At 41.3% G+C, this 14333-nt stretch overlaps 1 protein-coding gene across 5 annotated transcripts in view; it reads left to right on the forward strand.

Annotated features, from left to right (window-relative positions):
• Nucleotides 1-14333, forward strand: part of plxna1b (plexin A1b) — a 176727-nt gene that overhangs the window by 138731 nt on the left and 23663 nt on the right. For all 5 annotated transcript variants that reach the window (XM_013269156.2, XM_005469287.3, XM_013269158.2 and 2 more), the window contains exons 13-18: nt 3729-3880; nt 6678-6801; nt 6927-7063; nt 9835-10002; nt 12924-13017; nt 14042-14278. In XM_013269156.2, coding sequence (XP_013124610.1) covers nt 3729-3880; nt 6678-6801; nt 6927-7063; nt 9835-10002; nt 12924-13017; nt 14042-14278 — 912 coding nt within the window. The remainder of the gene's footprint in view (nt 1-3728; nt 3881-6677; nt 6802-6926; nt 7064-9834; nt 10003-12923; nt 13018-14041; nt 14279-14333) is intronic.

The raw sequence follows: 14333 nt of genomic DNA on the forward strand, positions 1-14333 counted from the left end.
TATTGTGCTGTGTTTTTGTGCACTGACATTGTGCACAAAGATTAATTAGTACTTCCTTCCAAGCAAGCAAATACTCCCCGTGTGTGTGTGTGTGTGTCTTTGAGCCCGCGCAAACACTCACACAAGCCAGCAAGACTCACAATGGTGCCCACACATTCTCAGAAGCCTCCAAATCAAAAATAAAGTAAGCTACAACTTAGGTAGTCTGTATTATATTCTCAAAATTGCATTCAAAGCCACATGGATAGGGACACACACACACACACACACACACACACACACACACACACACACACACACACACACACTCTGTATGCCACTGTGTCCCAGTGTAGCACAGCAGTGTCCTGGTACTGGCCTTGGATGCTGCCTGGCCCTCCATCATCCATCATCTCCTGCCTGCCATCTCCTAGGGGACAGGAAGAGCATCACAGCTAGCCCTTAGAAACCAATTAAAACAACGCAGGCCATTCCAGTCTGTGTGTGTGTGGGAGGGTTGCATTTTTAGGGTTTTAGCACGTGGTAAGCTTGTGTGCTCCATGTGTTTATGTGTGAGCGTTTCTTGATGTTGTATATGTAATAAAGTGCATAAGTGGGTCTGATGGCCAGTCTTTCCTCCCTCATGTACTGCTTTAGTGGTTTTTGCCTTTGCCAGTTTTCTTTATGTCTTATCTCTTTTTTCTAGTTAGTCTCATTTGTTTTTCTCATCCTTTATGTTTTTTTGGCAACACTTTTTTTTAATTTCCATTGCCTCCACCGACCATTTCCTCTGTCTATTTAACTATTCAGTATTTTTCATTTTCCTTTCCCTTATTTTGAATCTCATCCTTTGGTCTTATTGTTCCCTTACCTGCTATCTTCCTTACCCTCTTGCTTGCAACCTCCTTATTATCAATATAGAGATAGATATTGTTCTTTTTACGGGCATTGATTGACCATGCTTCTGTGATTTGCTGATTGTATTTTGGAGCTAAACAGTAAGCCCCCGCTGTTACAAAAATAGGAGTATTTACCCACTGTTGGGTAAATACTTGCCATGCTCATTCATAAAGGGGAGGATTGTAACTGGATGTCAGCCACGATGATGTCCTAATTAAGCTCATGTACTTGTTTAATGATCAGAGTTCAGCCAGAGGGATATAATTGGCCCCGATGTGATTCTGACTTCTGACACAGATTTGTTCCTGTTCTATAAGGCTACACATCTTCAGAGCTAATATTATTTGACTCAGTCACATGGAAACATTTAACGTTTAAAGACTTATTTGATCCCTCTCTTCTTTCACGTCATTGCCTCTATCAGATTGCTTGTGAGTTTTTGTTTTTGAGAGCCTTTCATATCACAGATAAACTCTAGAAGCCTTACACCATGTTCATATCATCTCCCCCTGTGTCCCTTGCCCGTGTCCCCCTTCCCCCCTCCTCCTCCTCTAACTAGCAGATGCTATCTGTGCACTGCTTCTTAGCCAGCCACAATAGGCCTGACATAAAGCCTCCAATACATCGGGACAAGTCAGCCACAAAGAGAAAAAAGCGAGTATGAATGAGTGTAGAGCGTTATGATGGTGAGAGGAGAATAGAGCGAGTGTTTAGGCTGGTGGCTTTTATCAAAAAGGGCTTTTTGTTTGTGTTGTTTGGTTGTGGCTGGAACAACGTGCATGTGTGTATGCGTCTCACTCTGTGTCTTTGTGTGTCTGTGTGCTTGATAAGCCAGTGCTTATAGAGAAGGAGAGGTTGATTACCATATCTAAAGATTGTGACTGGAGCACTGCTGCATGCCAGTCATTCTTTTGTCTCCAGCTAAAATATATACATTTGGGCACACTCTCAAAGACGGAGACAGAGACTGAATTAAAAGACACAAGTTCAAGATGGAGTGCCAGCTGATAAATAGCCATTAATTAATATGTGCAGCATTTCATTTCTGGCTTGCATGACACTGGCTTTGTTCCCATTGTGTGTTTGTGTTAGTGGTTTTCTAAACACCTGTGGCTTTTACTAACATGCCACCTTTTTCATAGTGTTAGACTGGGTATCATTGTAGCACCAGGTGGGGACATATTTGAGTGGGTTGAGAGGTTGATCTAATTAATCTGTAAGACTGTAGATAAGCTTTAAAGAAGCTGAATATTGCAGAACATATTTTCATTGTTGGCATGGTGTCAGTAAGATTGATACTGTCATTATGTCTGAGTGGTAAAAATGAAGCTACGACTGCTGCTTAGCTTGGCACAAAGACTGGATGCAAGATGTGGCAGCTGCAATGGCTCTACCTATTGCCATATTATAATATTTCTGTTTTACACAAACAAGCCATAATATGTTAATTAGTGACTTTTGGTGCTGATAGCTGGATTTTGTAATGATTTAGATATCTGAGCTGGGGTTTTTTCACCACCTTTGTTCTTTATGCTGTGCTAAGCTAACTAGTTGCTGACAGTATTTCCTAAACTATTAAATTATTTCTTTTACAAACCTGAATATTTGAATACATTATCCCTGCTGTCACCTTTTTTCAACACTTGGTGTATTCCCATCCTTTTTTTAAAAATAGATTAAATGTGTAAATTTGTTAAAGCAAAGGACTAGTTGCACCACTTTTAAAGATGGCAAAGGTTTTGACCACAATCACTTAATTTCACTAGAATCACTGTCATTAAAGGATTTCTTCATAGAGAAAAAGTAAATTTGCACAGCGTAAAGTTCAGCTTTAGCGAAGCTTGACAAATGAATCAAATTGTTAATGAATTGTGGTGACAGTGCTGACCTTTGAAGGAACAAAGAGTGATATGGAGGTCAAATTGAGTGAGTTGACATAGCTGCACACGGTTTTCAGTAATTCGTTGGATGGCACAAATATTAACCATTTTAAGTTTGTGTTTCACCAGGCTTCCAGCGCCGCCTCTAAAGACTTACAAGTGGAATGGGCCATATTCTAGTTGTTGGTGACCGTTGAACCGTCCAATCAAATAAAGCATACGGGAGACTGGTCACTGTTTTGCCCCTTTGTTTCAATGTTGACGTGTTTGTCTTTGTAGAGCTTTTTGTGCCACACAGCAACTTTTTTATACACCAAGCAGAAAATTTCGAAGTTAAAAAAAAAGCAGGATTCATAATCGATCATTTTTCTTTTGTGGCAGCCTACACCCCCACTCCATGACATCCAACCACTAATGTCTCCCCCAATAACCCCCCTCCCTGTTGCAACAAATGACCCCACTGCCCCGCCGTGTTCTAATCTAATTAGCTTTAGCCCTAATTATACTAGTAAAGACTGATTACCATTGTCTGCATTGGGGCTGAATGAATAGAGCCATGATTAGCGACTAGGCTAGCCTCGGGTAGCCATTAGCACCTCCGTACACCTTTCACAGACCTCTAGGGAAAAAGAAAAAAAGCAGAAACCAGGGGTCACTATGGGTTCTAATTGTATTCAGCCTATTAATCTTCACAACATTAAAAGAGGGACGTAAGTGAGGGCTTGATGGGTAGGTCCAGGTTAAGTGTGCGAGTTGGCAAGTTGTGAATGTTTGACTGAATTGAGGTGGAGTTAATGGATTCAAGGTCATTTTTCATCGTGCTTAATGAGGTAGCAAGAATGTAATTCATGCAGAATGAAACATGACCATAACGACCTAAGTAAACTGCCATTCATGCTTAAACACAATATACGCCACATGTGTTGTTCTGCTTCACTTATGTCCTCCTTTCTTTGGTCTTCCACCCAGTTGTATCCTGAGACTGGGCCCAGACAGGGAGGAACCATGCTGACCATCACTGGTGAGAACCTGGGTCTACAGTTCAAAGACATCCAGAATGGAGTCCGTATCGGCAAAGTGACGTGCAACCCTCAGGAGGACGAATACATTAGCGCCGAGCAGTACGTTGGCATTGTCTCTCTCTTCACCCTGTTACACCCACTGATTTAAACCTCACTCTTTCTAAAACTCACTGCTTTCTTTTTTGTCTTGTCCCCTGTTGTTGTGACACTGAGTGCTAAGCACAGTGCTGTGACTCTCTCAGACCTTTGTTTCATAAAACCTTCAAAGGTTAAATGCTGTTTTCCACTAACAGACAAAACCAATTCCTCACAAATAGCCTCAAGCTGTGCATGGTACTGCTACTTTCTGTACATGTTCAGTCCGAGTAACTCTGACAGCAACTTGAATAAAACCTTTTCAACTCAACTAATGCTCAGGTCAGGTCAAGCAGCATTGAAATACCTCATATAACTCGCCTCATTAGGATTAATTTGACCCATTTTTAGATATAAGTGGATTTAATATTATCAAAAGTGTGCAATATACATCCACTGAAAGCTATTCTTCATATGAAAGGTTGTCATGCGAACACTCTAATTAAGTTATGTTTACTGTTTTCTGGGAAATGGTGAAGTACAGCAGATTGCGCAGATGTAATTTAACTCCCATTTAATAACTGCAGTTGTATATCCTGGGTAGAACTCAGAGTAATGAATAACAGTCATGTTCAGTCTATGACTGAGCTCTTTGTTTTAACCGTTAACAGGGTGCCTCTTTGAAAAAATGTTCTTTATTTCACGTGTAAATGATATCATGTGAATCATTAATTAAATTACATTCAGAATAAGAAGAAATCTGGGGCACTGTCACACTGGCAGTGCCCCATTATAGCTCCTCCAAATACTGGGGCAATGAAATTACAAGATGAGTCCCACTTTCTCTTTTATGTTGTATTCATCTAAGCAGACAAGATACATTTTCTGATGAGGAAAAAATTGGTGAAGCTCGTCACAGTTGGAGGCGTCCTCAATATTCTATTTCCAACCATGTTGCTGTCATTGTACAAAAATGCCCCATTTGCTGAGTTTTGCAGCACAGTCCCAGCAGACTTGGTTTTCTTTCTGCCACCCTCGCTAAGAAGAAACCAGAGGAAATGTGACTTTGATGGTTTGACAGTCAGGAAAACAGAATGCTGTTCCACACTCACTAGTGGGTTTAGAGTAGTGTACTGACATGTCAGTCTTGATTTATAATTTATAAACTCGTGTGTTGTTTTGTTCAGACAGAGCGGAGCAGTTTTACATTTGCTTTTATCACGAGGCCGTGCTGTAGCCTAACTTTTTCTTCCAAACATGTTCATTTTCTCCAAGTGATCACATCCAAAATGTCAAGGTGGTGACGTTTAACCCGGCCAGCTCAATAATGCTGCTTTTGGCCTGTTGCCATAGCACCCGCAGGAAGATGAGGGCGCGGTTAGCAGTTAGGCTGTCATGCTAATTAAAAGTGATGTTAGCCATACGGTGCCATTAGTGTCCCGGTTGCACTCGTCATTCTTGTGACCCTATCAGAGCCATAGCACAGAAGACAAGACGGGGTCACAGCATTGACAGCACAGGTCAAAGGTCAGCTGCGAAAGAGAAGAGGATGTGCAATGACTGTTGGGCAAAACGTAGACACCTTGTTCTCGCTCTGGCTTTCTGCTTCTGCCACCTCTTCTACATCACATTTTCTGTGATTGGAAAGAATTGGATTGCAAGGAACTGTGGCCTTTTCCCACCTAAGTCATCAAATATTCACTACATGGTTTAACTTCACTTTGAGAAAAGTAAATCATTGCCAGCAGTGAAGAAAAACAGAACCTAAGCTCTCTCTTTTTATTGCCTTATTAGTAGTTACTATGTGACAATTTGACATATGTTGAATTTTTTACCATTCTACATTCCACCAAAGTTATTTGATTGATTGAGGCATAACTTATGTTGTTGTCATCTTTGCTAATGTACTTTCTAACCACGTAATACCAGCTCAGTGTAGCCACCTGTCATCTGGGCAATAATGATGCAAGCGGAGCTGCATTCCTAACTGATATTTGTCCAGCATTTTAATCATGGCCTCTGTCATAGCAGGAGGACAGGGAATAAATGAAAGGGAAAGTAAAAACAATGGAAAAAGCACAGCATCGCAATGTGAAATTCATTGTTGCGGCCGCGATGCAGTTGCCATGGCCACCTGCAGGGTGGATGGAAGCAGGAGAGTTAATAACTCATCTCAGGGAGGGGAAGCTGAGGTGATGTGTAGGATATGAGCTTGTTCAATTAATCAAGCTCTTTCCCTTTATCCCTCTCTCCTTCTTACTACTTTCGTTCTCCTTTCTTCTCCGACTCCCTCCTTCCTTTGCGCTCTCGTCCTTTCTCTCTGTCTCATTCGTGCGCTCTAGCTAATTAACATTCAACTATGTCTCCAGTGGGTGAAACATGAAATGAGTGTGTGTGTGCGTGTGTGTTCTCCCTGTGGGCTACACCACCATTCCTCCCCATGTTCAATCATTTCTCCTGTGGATTTTCATTTGGCTAGCCAGCGCCCAAGGCCAAGTGCGCAGCTTATGGTTCTACAATACACGCTAATGCATGAACACACACAGAAAAGCCTTTAGTTTCGTAGCAGTTCACATTATCTCTAATAGAACATTTGCTCTGTTTTTGTTATTTTTATGAATAAGATGGAAACTAATGAAACACTTCACTCATAACTATCTGAATGCTTTTCTGATTTGACAGAGCAGAAAAGAAGTATTCCTCATTTTTTTTTCTGTCCCTTTTTTTTGACCAAGTTGTCACACTATTAAGCAAACACTGAAACTGAAAACATTCACTCATTTACATAGTGATAAACTTTTTTTTCCCCTCTTGTTTTCAGGATTGTGTGTCGGCTAAATGATGCAACAGGTTACAGAGTGCAGGAGGCTCAGGTGGAAGTGTGTGTCAGAGAGTGTAGTCACCCCGACTACAAAACAGTCTCAAGCAAGGCCTTCACTTTTGTGGTAAGTGTTGTTGATGTATATTACAACTGTGTTTTTGGATGATTTTAACACATGTGTTTGGCAGCCACAGTCCAGTCGATAAGTGACTCTTAACTTGCTTGGCCTCTGTCCGTTTCCCTCTTTAGTCCCCATATTTTACACGAGTCCATCCTTCCACCGGGCCGCTGTCTGGAGGAACAAGGATCACTATTGATGGCAGTCATCTCAACGCGGGCAGCGCTGTGTCTGTGAAGATTGGACTCCACCCCTGCCGTTTCGAGAGGTGAGTTAATCCAGAGTACTTGGAGTATCTACAGTATATTCTTTTAGTTCAAGTGTTTCAACCTGAAGGTTTTTTGGGGGCAGTTTACAACGAAGTCACAGAACTCTTGTTTATGTAAGGTTTTTATAGAGGCTGATTTTTCTAAGAAAATGGCAATTTAAACTTGTGTTGTGCTGCTGTGGAGGCAGGGGACCATGTTGATTAAAGCTCTCCAAACAGTGGAGAGGAACCATTTGGCCTTACCGTTTCAAGATGTTGTAATCAAATGTTTGCAGATTTACTACTGATTTACTGGGTTAAAATGTAGCTGTTTTATTTCCGCTCTTTAGACAAATAATAGCCATATAATGCAGAATATTTTTTCCTACATCTGCTACTCTTTTTTTGCCAACTTTTTCCACCGTTTGCTGTGTTTAATAATTGTAGTTATTCCCTGTTTTTAATGTGTGACACTCTTCCCTGGTCAGTGCCTTTGATTTGCAGCAGGAATAGCAAAAGCAGCGGGTAACAGGATGACCTGCAGTGCTGTAATTCCCAGCACTTGTGAGGATGACAGTGTAGCCTTTCCCAGTGAAGCCGATATCGTTGTTCTCTTGTGCTGTGGATGGCTTAAGTGCATGGCCCACATTTTCTCAAAGATATGACTATAATTTGAAAGGAATGATATGGTGTTGCTGGTAATTGGTAACTTACATTTTGCTGCTTTGAACCGATGTTTGAAATATGTAATTTTTCTCCCACTTTTTTAGTTTTTGCAATGATCTTTCTCTGCTATCTTCACTTGTCACTCAGTCTGCAAGAGGTTGTGTCTGGATTTCAAGCAGCGGAGACATTGATCCAATTTGATATGACTCTAATTCCCCTAGCCAAGAACTCCATTGTTTCTTTGAGTCTCTTGCTGGCAGACTCACAAAAAACTGGGCTTTGAACTAAATCCAATCATGTATGGTGTCTGGCAGATGGCACAAGAAAACATCACAGAAAAGATTGTTAGTTCCCTAAAACAATCGCATATATACTGAAAAGGTTTATCTGATGGAAGCTTCCTTGTGGAGGTTATGTTTGTCAGATAGGAAGTGGTATAGGAATACTCCTTGTTTCCACTTTTCTTGTTTCTTTGCTTTAGAGTGGTGTTTTTTTTATTGTAGTGGTTCCGTTCTCTCAGGCAACAAGTGACAGGTTAAACTAATAAGCTTGGACCCATCAAGTTCTTTTTATATCATATCAAAAGCAAAAGTAGAGGCCAATTTAAAGCTCTGTAGCACATCCCGAGAAAGGTGAACATAATAGTCTTGGCCTTTCATTCACTGAGCAGCAATAACCTTTATGGCCAAAGTAATGAACTGGTTGAGTCTATCTCTTTAATGTGTCTTTGTATTCAGTGGGGCCTCTGCTTTAATCAAAACCTATTTACCCCGAGTCACTCATCCTCTTATCTCTCTGTGCAACCCCTTTTCTTTCCTTTTTCCTTTTTCCTTTCTGTGTCCCCTCCTGGCTTCTTTTGTGTGGCCGCAACCTTGTCAAAAATACGTACGCGGCACCACAGGCACTCTTGACGGTGACAGCGTTGTGAAAACTGTTTCCATGGAAACACAGCACTAGTGGAATGTGGAAAACCTTTTTTTTTTTTCTTTTCATTCGTCCTTCAGTTTTTCCGTCTGTCTTCATCCCCTCATCAGCAGCCTCTTGCTCTGAGGACCCTGTGAAAGGAAATAAAATAAAATTTCCTCCTGGGACAAAGACCCCCAATATGTCCGTTCTTGTTCAGTTGCCAAACCCCACCCGAAATCCCCGGAAGATGTTGGGCCAAAGAAGCAAAAATGGATTTTTGTTCTTTCATCTTCTCCATCTTTTGTTTTATGTGGATTTTATTTTCACAGCGGATAGTGGGGGAGGATCTGTGTACAGATCAGCTTGCTCTTCTCATGTTCAAAATTTCATACTGTCCCACCTGCCTCCATGTCTGCACCACTCATACTCATCCTTTTGCACATTCTTTGAGTGCTGTGTAGGGCGTTAGCAGACGTCGACTGACACAAAAAGCATACTTACACCCCGAGTAAGTGTTAATCTTCTGCCTGTGAACAGCATTTATATGGAAATTCACAAACCCTTTACACAGTACACTTGATCAACACACTGTGCACGTACACAGGTATGCCCACATAGGTTGCCATCCCCACCGCTTCTCTTCCAGCAGTGTCTTCCCTCGACGGGGAGGGGAAAGTGGAATGAGCCACTGGAGTGGAGCACAAAGTTTCTGGCAGCAGCGCAAAGTTTCACAGCAGGTCACAGCTGGCTGGCTGTCTGCAAGGGAGGGAGTTACATCACACAGAGAGACAACCAGCCTGATCTGCCACTTCAGATCTGTTAGCCAGAGAAAGCGAAGGAGGGAAGGAGAGACAGACAGAGAGAGGGAGAGTGTGTAAGGGCTTTGAAGTACAACAGTGTATGATTCAGGCTGACGAAACCAGGGCTGGACAGACTGAAAGATGTTGGCCTTGTGGATATGTGACGGTCACCGCCGTGTCTGTGCGTCAGCCTGCTTTTTTTTTTTTTTTTTTTTTTTTTAACACTTAGGATAAATATTTTACAAGTAATTGAAAGGATGAACAAGAGTTTCCTTCCTGTGTAATTGTGTTTTTCTCTTTGGGGTGCCTAAAAACTCATTGTTTCCAGGAACTATTAGTATTAATCCTTAACTCGATCAGTGTGAGACAAAAAGCCACACACTTTTCTCTTGTCCTCTCTTATATCTCCCACACTTTTAGGCGGAATGCCAAGGAGATAGTGTGTGTAACCCCAGCAGGCCAGGCCACGGGCGAGACACCTGTCATGGTGGACATAAATGCTGCTGAGCTGAGAAACCCAGATGTCAAGTTCAGCTACACAGAAGATCCTACTATCCTCAAGATCGAGCCTGACTGGAGTATCGCCAGGTAAGGAACCAATCAGTGCTACTTCCAGGACAACATGGTTGAACATTTTGGATTCATGTTTGTCTCTTTGTTTTTGTTTTTCTGTGTTGTATAGAAGAGCAAAGATAATGCAGTCTTATATTTGAGTTATCAATTAATTCTCATTGTTTACATAGTGTCTTCCAACCCTGAAGGTGATAAACACTGAATATTTTAGGGCAGTTGTTAGAAAATGGAGGTGTATTGTCATGTGTTACTGTATTTTTAATGTTTTGCTCACTCGTTCATATGGCGAACTGTCAAACATTCACTGTATAATGCATCAGCATATCATGTGATGATTTCCATATCTATAATTTATATCAATACGGTGTTTTATCTACAATTCTGCTTGATGTACCTAGATCTACAGAACAAAACAAATACAAACGCATGAATACATTATTGATCTCCGGTGATGACTGTAGAGCAAATTATTGGCTTTTTTTCAACTAATCTGAAATATGAAGTTTCTGGAGAGCGTATTCCCTCTCCGTTGTCACACTTGTTTTACTTTTCGAAACATTATTTATTCAGTTTATCTTTATGTTTCTAAAGCAAATCTTTGAGTGCAGGAACAGCAGTCAAGGAGACTCCTGATGCAGTGTGCTGCTAGTTGATGAGCTGCAGCAGAGATGTATCTGTAAATATTACTTGACTTATTGAAATGAGTCTACATAGCCACAGGAAGATTTCCTCCTCCAACACAAGCTGCGTTGTGGAGAGAGGGGGAAAAAAAGCGTCCACATGCTAATGGGCTTACTAGCATGACCTAGAAACTCCCATACTTCTCAACTGAGAAATGAAGCCAGCAAACACACTGAAACACACTCACACTGTTGACTCTCTCATTTACTTCAAACGTACTGTAGTGGTTCCAATGATTTTGGAACCACTTACATATGTAAGTTTTGGTAGGGTTTTCCTGCTGCTTTTACTTAAAATGACTAAATAAAAGTTAATTCACAGCCCTGAAAACATGTTCAAAAGTAAATCCCGAATGAAAAACCAATAAACATTGCATGTCATAATCTAAACACAGTTGCTCCAAGATGCTCAGCAAGTGAAATAATGTTCGCCTTTGGTTCAGATTTGTCAGTATTAAGTTGTTTTTCAAAAGTAACTGTACTTTGTGCAGACAGTTCACATAAAAAGCTTTTCAGGACAAGGCATAGTAAATTATTTGTTTCTACAACTTTTGTCTTCTATCTCAGATATTGATTAGTATCAGCTCTTACTCCACCGGATGCATTGTCTGTTTAGAAAGTGTTACAGTCATTCACTGCATCGTCATACGGGGTTGAGGTGAAACTAGAAGTCAGGGTTAAAACTCTGCAGGAAGACAAAATCTGCCATCATGTGAAACAGGTGTGAGTGGAAAAGGAGTCTAATTTGGAGTGGAATGAATGAAAGGTTGAGGATAGGAGAAAGCACTGTCGTCAGCCTCAGGGCTAAATAACCTTAGCACTCGGCTTGTGTTTGGTGTTTCAGTCAGTGCTCCCAGAGTAGGAGTCGCATGCTTCTCTGGGCCATTTGTGTTTTTGTTTTGTTTTTTTATTGACCAAGCTATTCTGTCGCTGTGTCCCCTTTGGTGACCCTGTTCCTGGAGCTATTTCATAGAGTGCTCATTCTCACAAATTTGACACTACAGAGTTTTTTGTTCTCGCGCTTTCAGGAGGAGTTTCTTGGATTAACAGCACAGATACATGGCTTTGCAACAGTTGCAGGACACTACAGGGTGTTTACATAGAGTAGTACAGTGTACACAGTACATCATGTAGTTTGCATCATATCTATGGAAATGATTATCCTCATAGAAATACAGTGTTTCCACAAATTAGTGTTAAGAACTTTTCTTTTAACACACTTTTTTGCGTTGCCACCTTGACAACAGAATTTTCTGTTCTTCCATCAACATGTGAAACTAACTGTAAAACATAAAAATAACTTTGCCCAGTTTTCACAGCAGACACTGTTCAGCCTCAGTCAGCACCTTTAAGCCTCTGAAAAGCGGTAAACTTTCTCGCCTCAGGCAGTTTTCTTGGCCTCCTAGCTCCTCAAGCCCCATCACCCTCTGAGGGATGGTGTTACTTCAGGCCCTGAGACTGCCCTCACCTCCATACCTGCACTTGCTTCCTGTTCAGCTGTTTCACTTAAACAGTGCTGTGGCACTTCTTTTTTTTTTTTAGTCCTAGCCTTTTGTGAAAATGTGTAAAACATGATTGAGTATGATTTGTATTTTTATGTGTGTGTCTTTGTGTACACACAATAGCTGTGTGTTGCTTCTCTACTTCAGCTTTCTATGGTAGTTGTATGCTAACTTATTTAGCTCCTGTCAGAACACCTCACATCAGATAAAGTTCAGCATCGCAGGCCAGCAGAGGCTGACGAGAAGGCATTGTAGGGGAATAGGCCCCACACCCGTATTAGCCATGTCTCTACTGGTCAGCGTCACATAGACCTGAATAGGTCACAGGTGTAAAGGTTAGAGAAAATGTCAGATCACTGACACTGTTGCTTTGCCATGTATATCTCATACCGCTTTGCAGCTTCGGTACACTCTGATAATGTCCCCCGGGTCTCAGGGTGTGGTACTGGGAGGCCAGAAGCTTCAGGTTCTCATGGGTAATGCTACAAAGTTACCTGTTTTTTACTGCAGCCTGTGTAGCTGTTTAAACACACTTTGAACATTAGAGAAATCATTTCCTTAAAGTCAGCCTCCATGAATAAGTGAGTGAAAGACTACAGCAGGAGTGACTATGTGGCAAATGGTGAATCACCAACTGGAGGGCACTCTTTGCTCCCACAGAGAATGTATTATATTTTTATTGGTTGTTTGTTTTCTCCTTTTGTCTTGATTAACTTTATGTTCATCTTTCTTTCTTTTCATTTTTGTTTTTTAGTGGAGGAACCAAGTTGACCATTACTGGAACTAATCTGGCCACCATCAAGGAGCCGAAAATGAGAGCCAAGTACGGAGCTGCCAAGTCGGAAAATGTGAGTGCTTGGACACCTGTAAACACTTTATTTCACATTATAAATGCATTGATTGGACAAGTGAGGTGGACTAAAGCCCATATAGACTGCAGGTCTCTCATTCATACTGTCTTGATGCTGGCTCCCTCTCCTTATCCATGAACAAAAAAAGGTGATAACGCGTGCACACACACTCCTGGGACGCAGACTCACACACCTGACCCATCGGTCAACCAGCCAAGGGCCCATTTTCTGTTTGTTTTTGATGTTGAATTTCCTTTTAGCAGTTTAACCTTTGAAATGTCAACCAGCAATAAAGTAGCTCTGGCAAATCCCCCTCTCTTCACCTAGCACCATGGGGCTTAGCTAACCTTTTTCCCACTCCCACTCTTAGCTAAAAGTAAAAATATCCATTGTTTCCCTGTCTCACCTCTCTGCAACCATTTTTATTTTTCTTGGTTAATGCATCTATTGATCTATAAAAACAGTTGTGCTTTATGTCTTGCCTCCAGCTTCAGTATGCGTCATATGGCACATAATGCATGGCTATGACATGCTGTGTTATCAGCAAAGGTCTCTCTCGCTGTATTGTGTTATCAGCTCCAGGTTGACCTCTCCAGATTCTCTGCCATTACAGTCTAATTTGTTCTACGGTGACTGATTTAAGTGTCGTGCCCCACGGCAAATTTACAGATGATATCAACACTGATTACAACACTGATGTTATTAAACCAGCCTCTTTCTCATTATGTTATTACTGAGACACTTAATCACTCACACCATATACATGTGTTTCAGCTCTTATAAATATTATTGATTATGCTTGAATTAACATATATTTTATTCAAAGATTAAAACAATTACCTGTTTTAATTTAATTCCAAAATTGCATCTTAAACAAAGTAGAAAGGTTGTCAAATAGGAAATTAAATCACCCTCTCAATCTGAACTTCTCATTTTCTTTGTTCTTTTCTCCTTTTACTTTTTTCCTCCTGTATTCCTAATGTATTCATCACCTGTCCCCACTCTTATGTTCTCTTACCAGAATTGTACGGTCCTCAACAACACCGTAATGGTGTGTCTGGCGCCCTCTGTGGCTGGATCTGACAAGAGCTTCTCGGATGTGGGCAGCAGTCCTGATGAGATTGGCTTTGTCATGGATGACGTGCGCTCTTTGTTGGTGGTAAACGAGACTTTTAGCTACCACCCGGACCCTGTGTTTGAACCTCTGAGCCCCACCGGCATGCTGGAGCTGAAGCCCAGCTCACCACTCATACTCAAGGTAAATTGCCTTGTGCTCTTAGCATTGATCTGTTTTGGCCTTGTTCAGCCTGACT

Source organism: Oreochromis niloticus, linkage group LG5 (genome assembly GCF_001858045.2).
Source record: "Oreochromis niloticus isolate F11D_XX linkage group LG5, O_niloticus_UMD_NMBU, whole genome shotgun sequence".
Lineage (NCBI taxonomy): Eukaryota > Metazoa > Chordata > Actinopteri > Cichliformes > Cichlidae > Oreochromis > Oreochromis niloticus.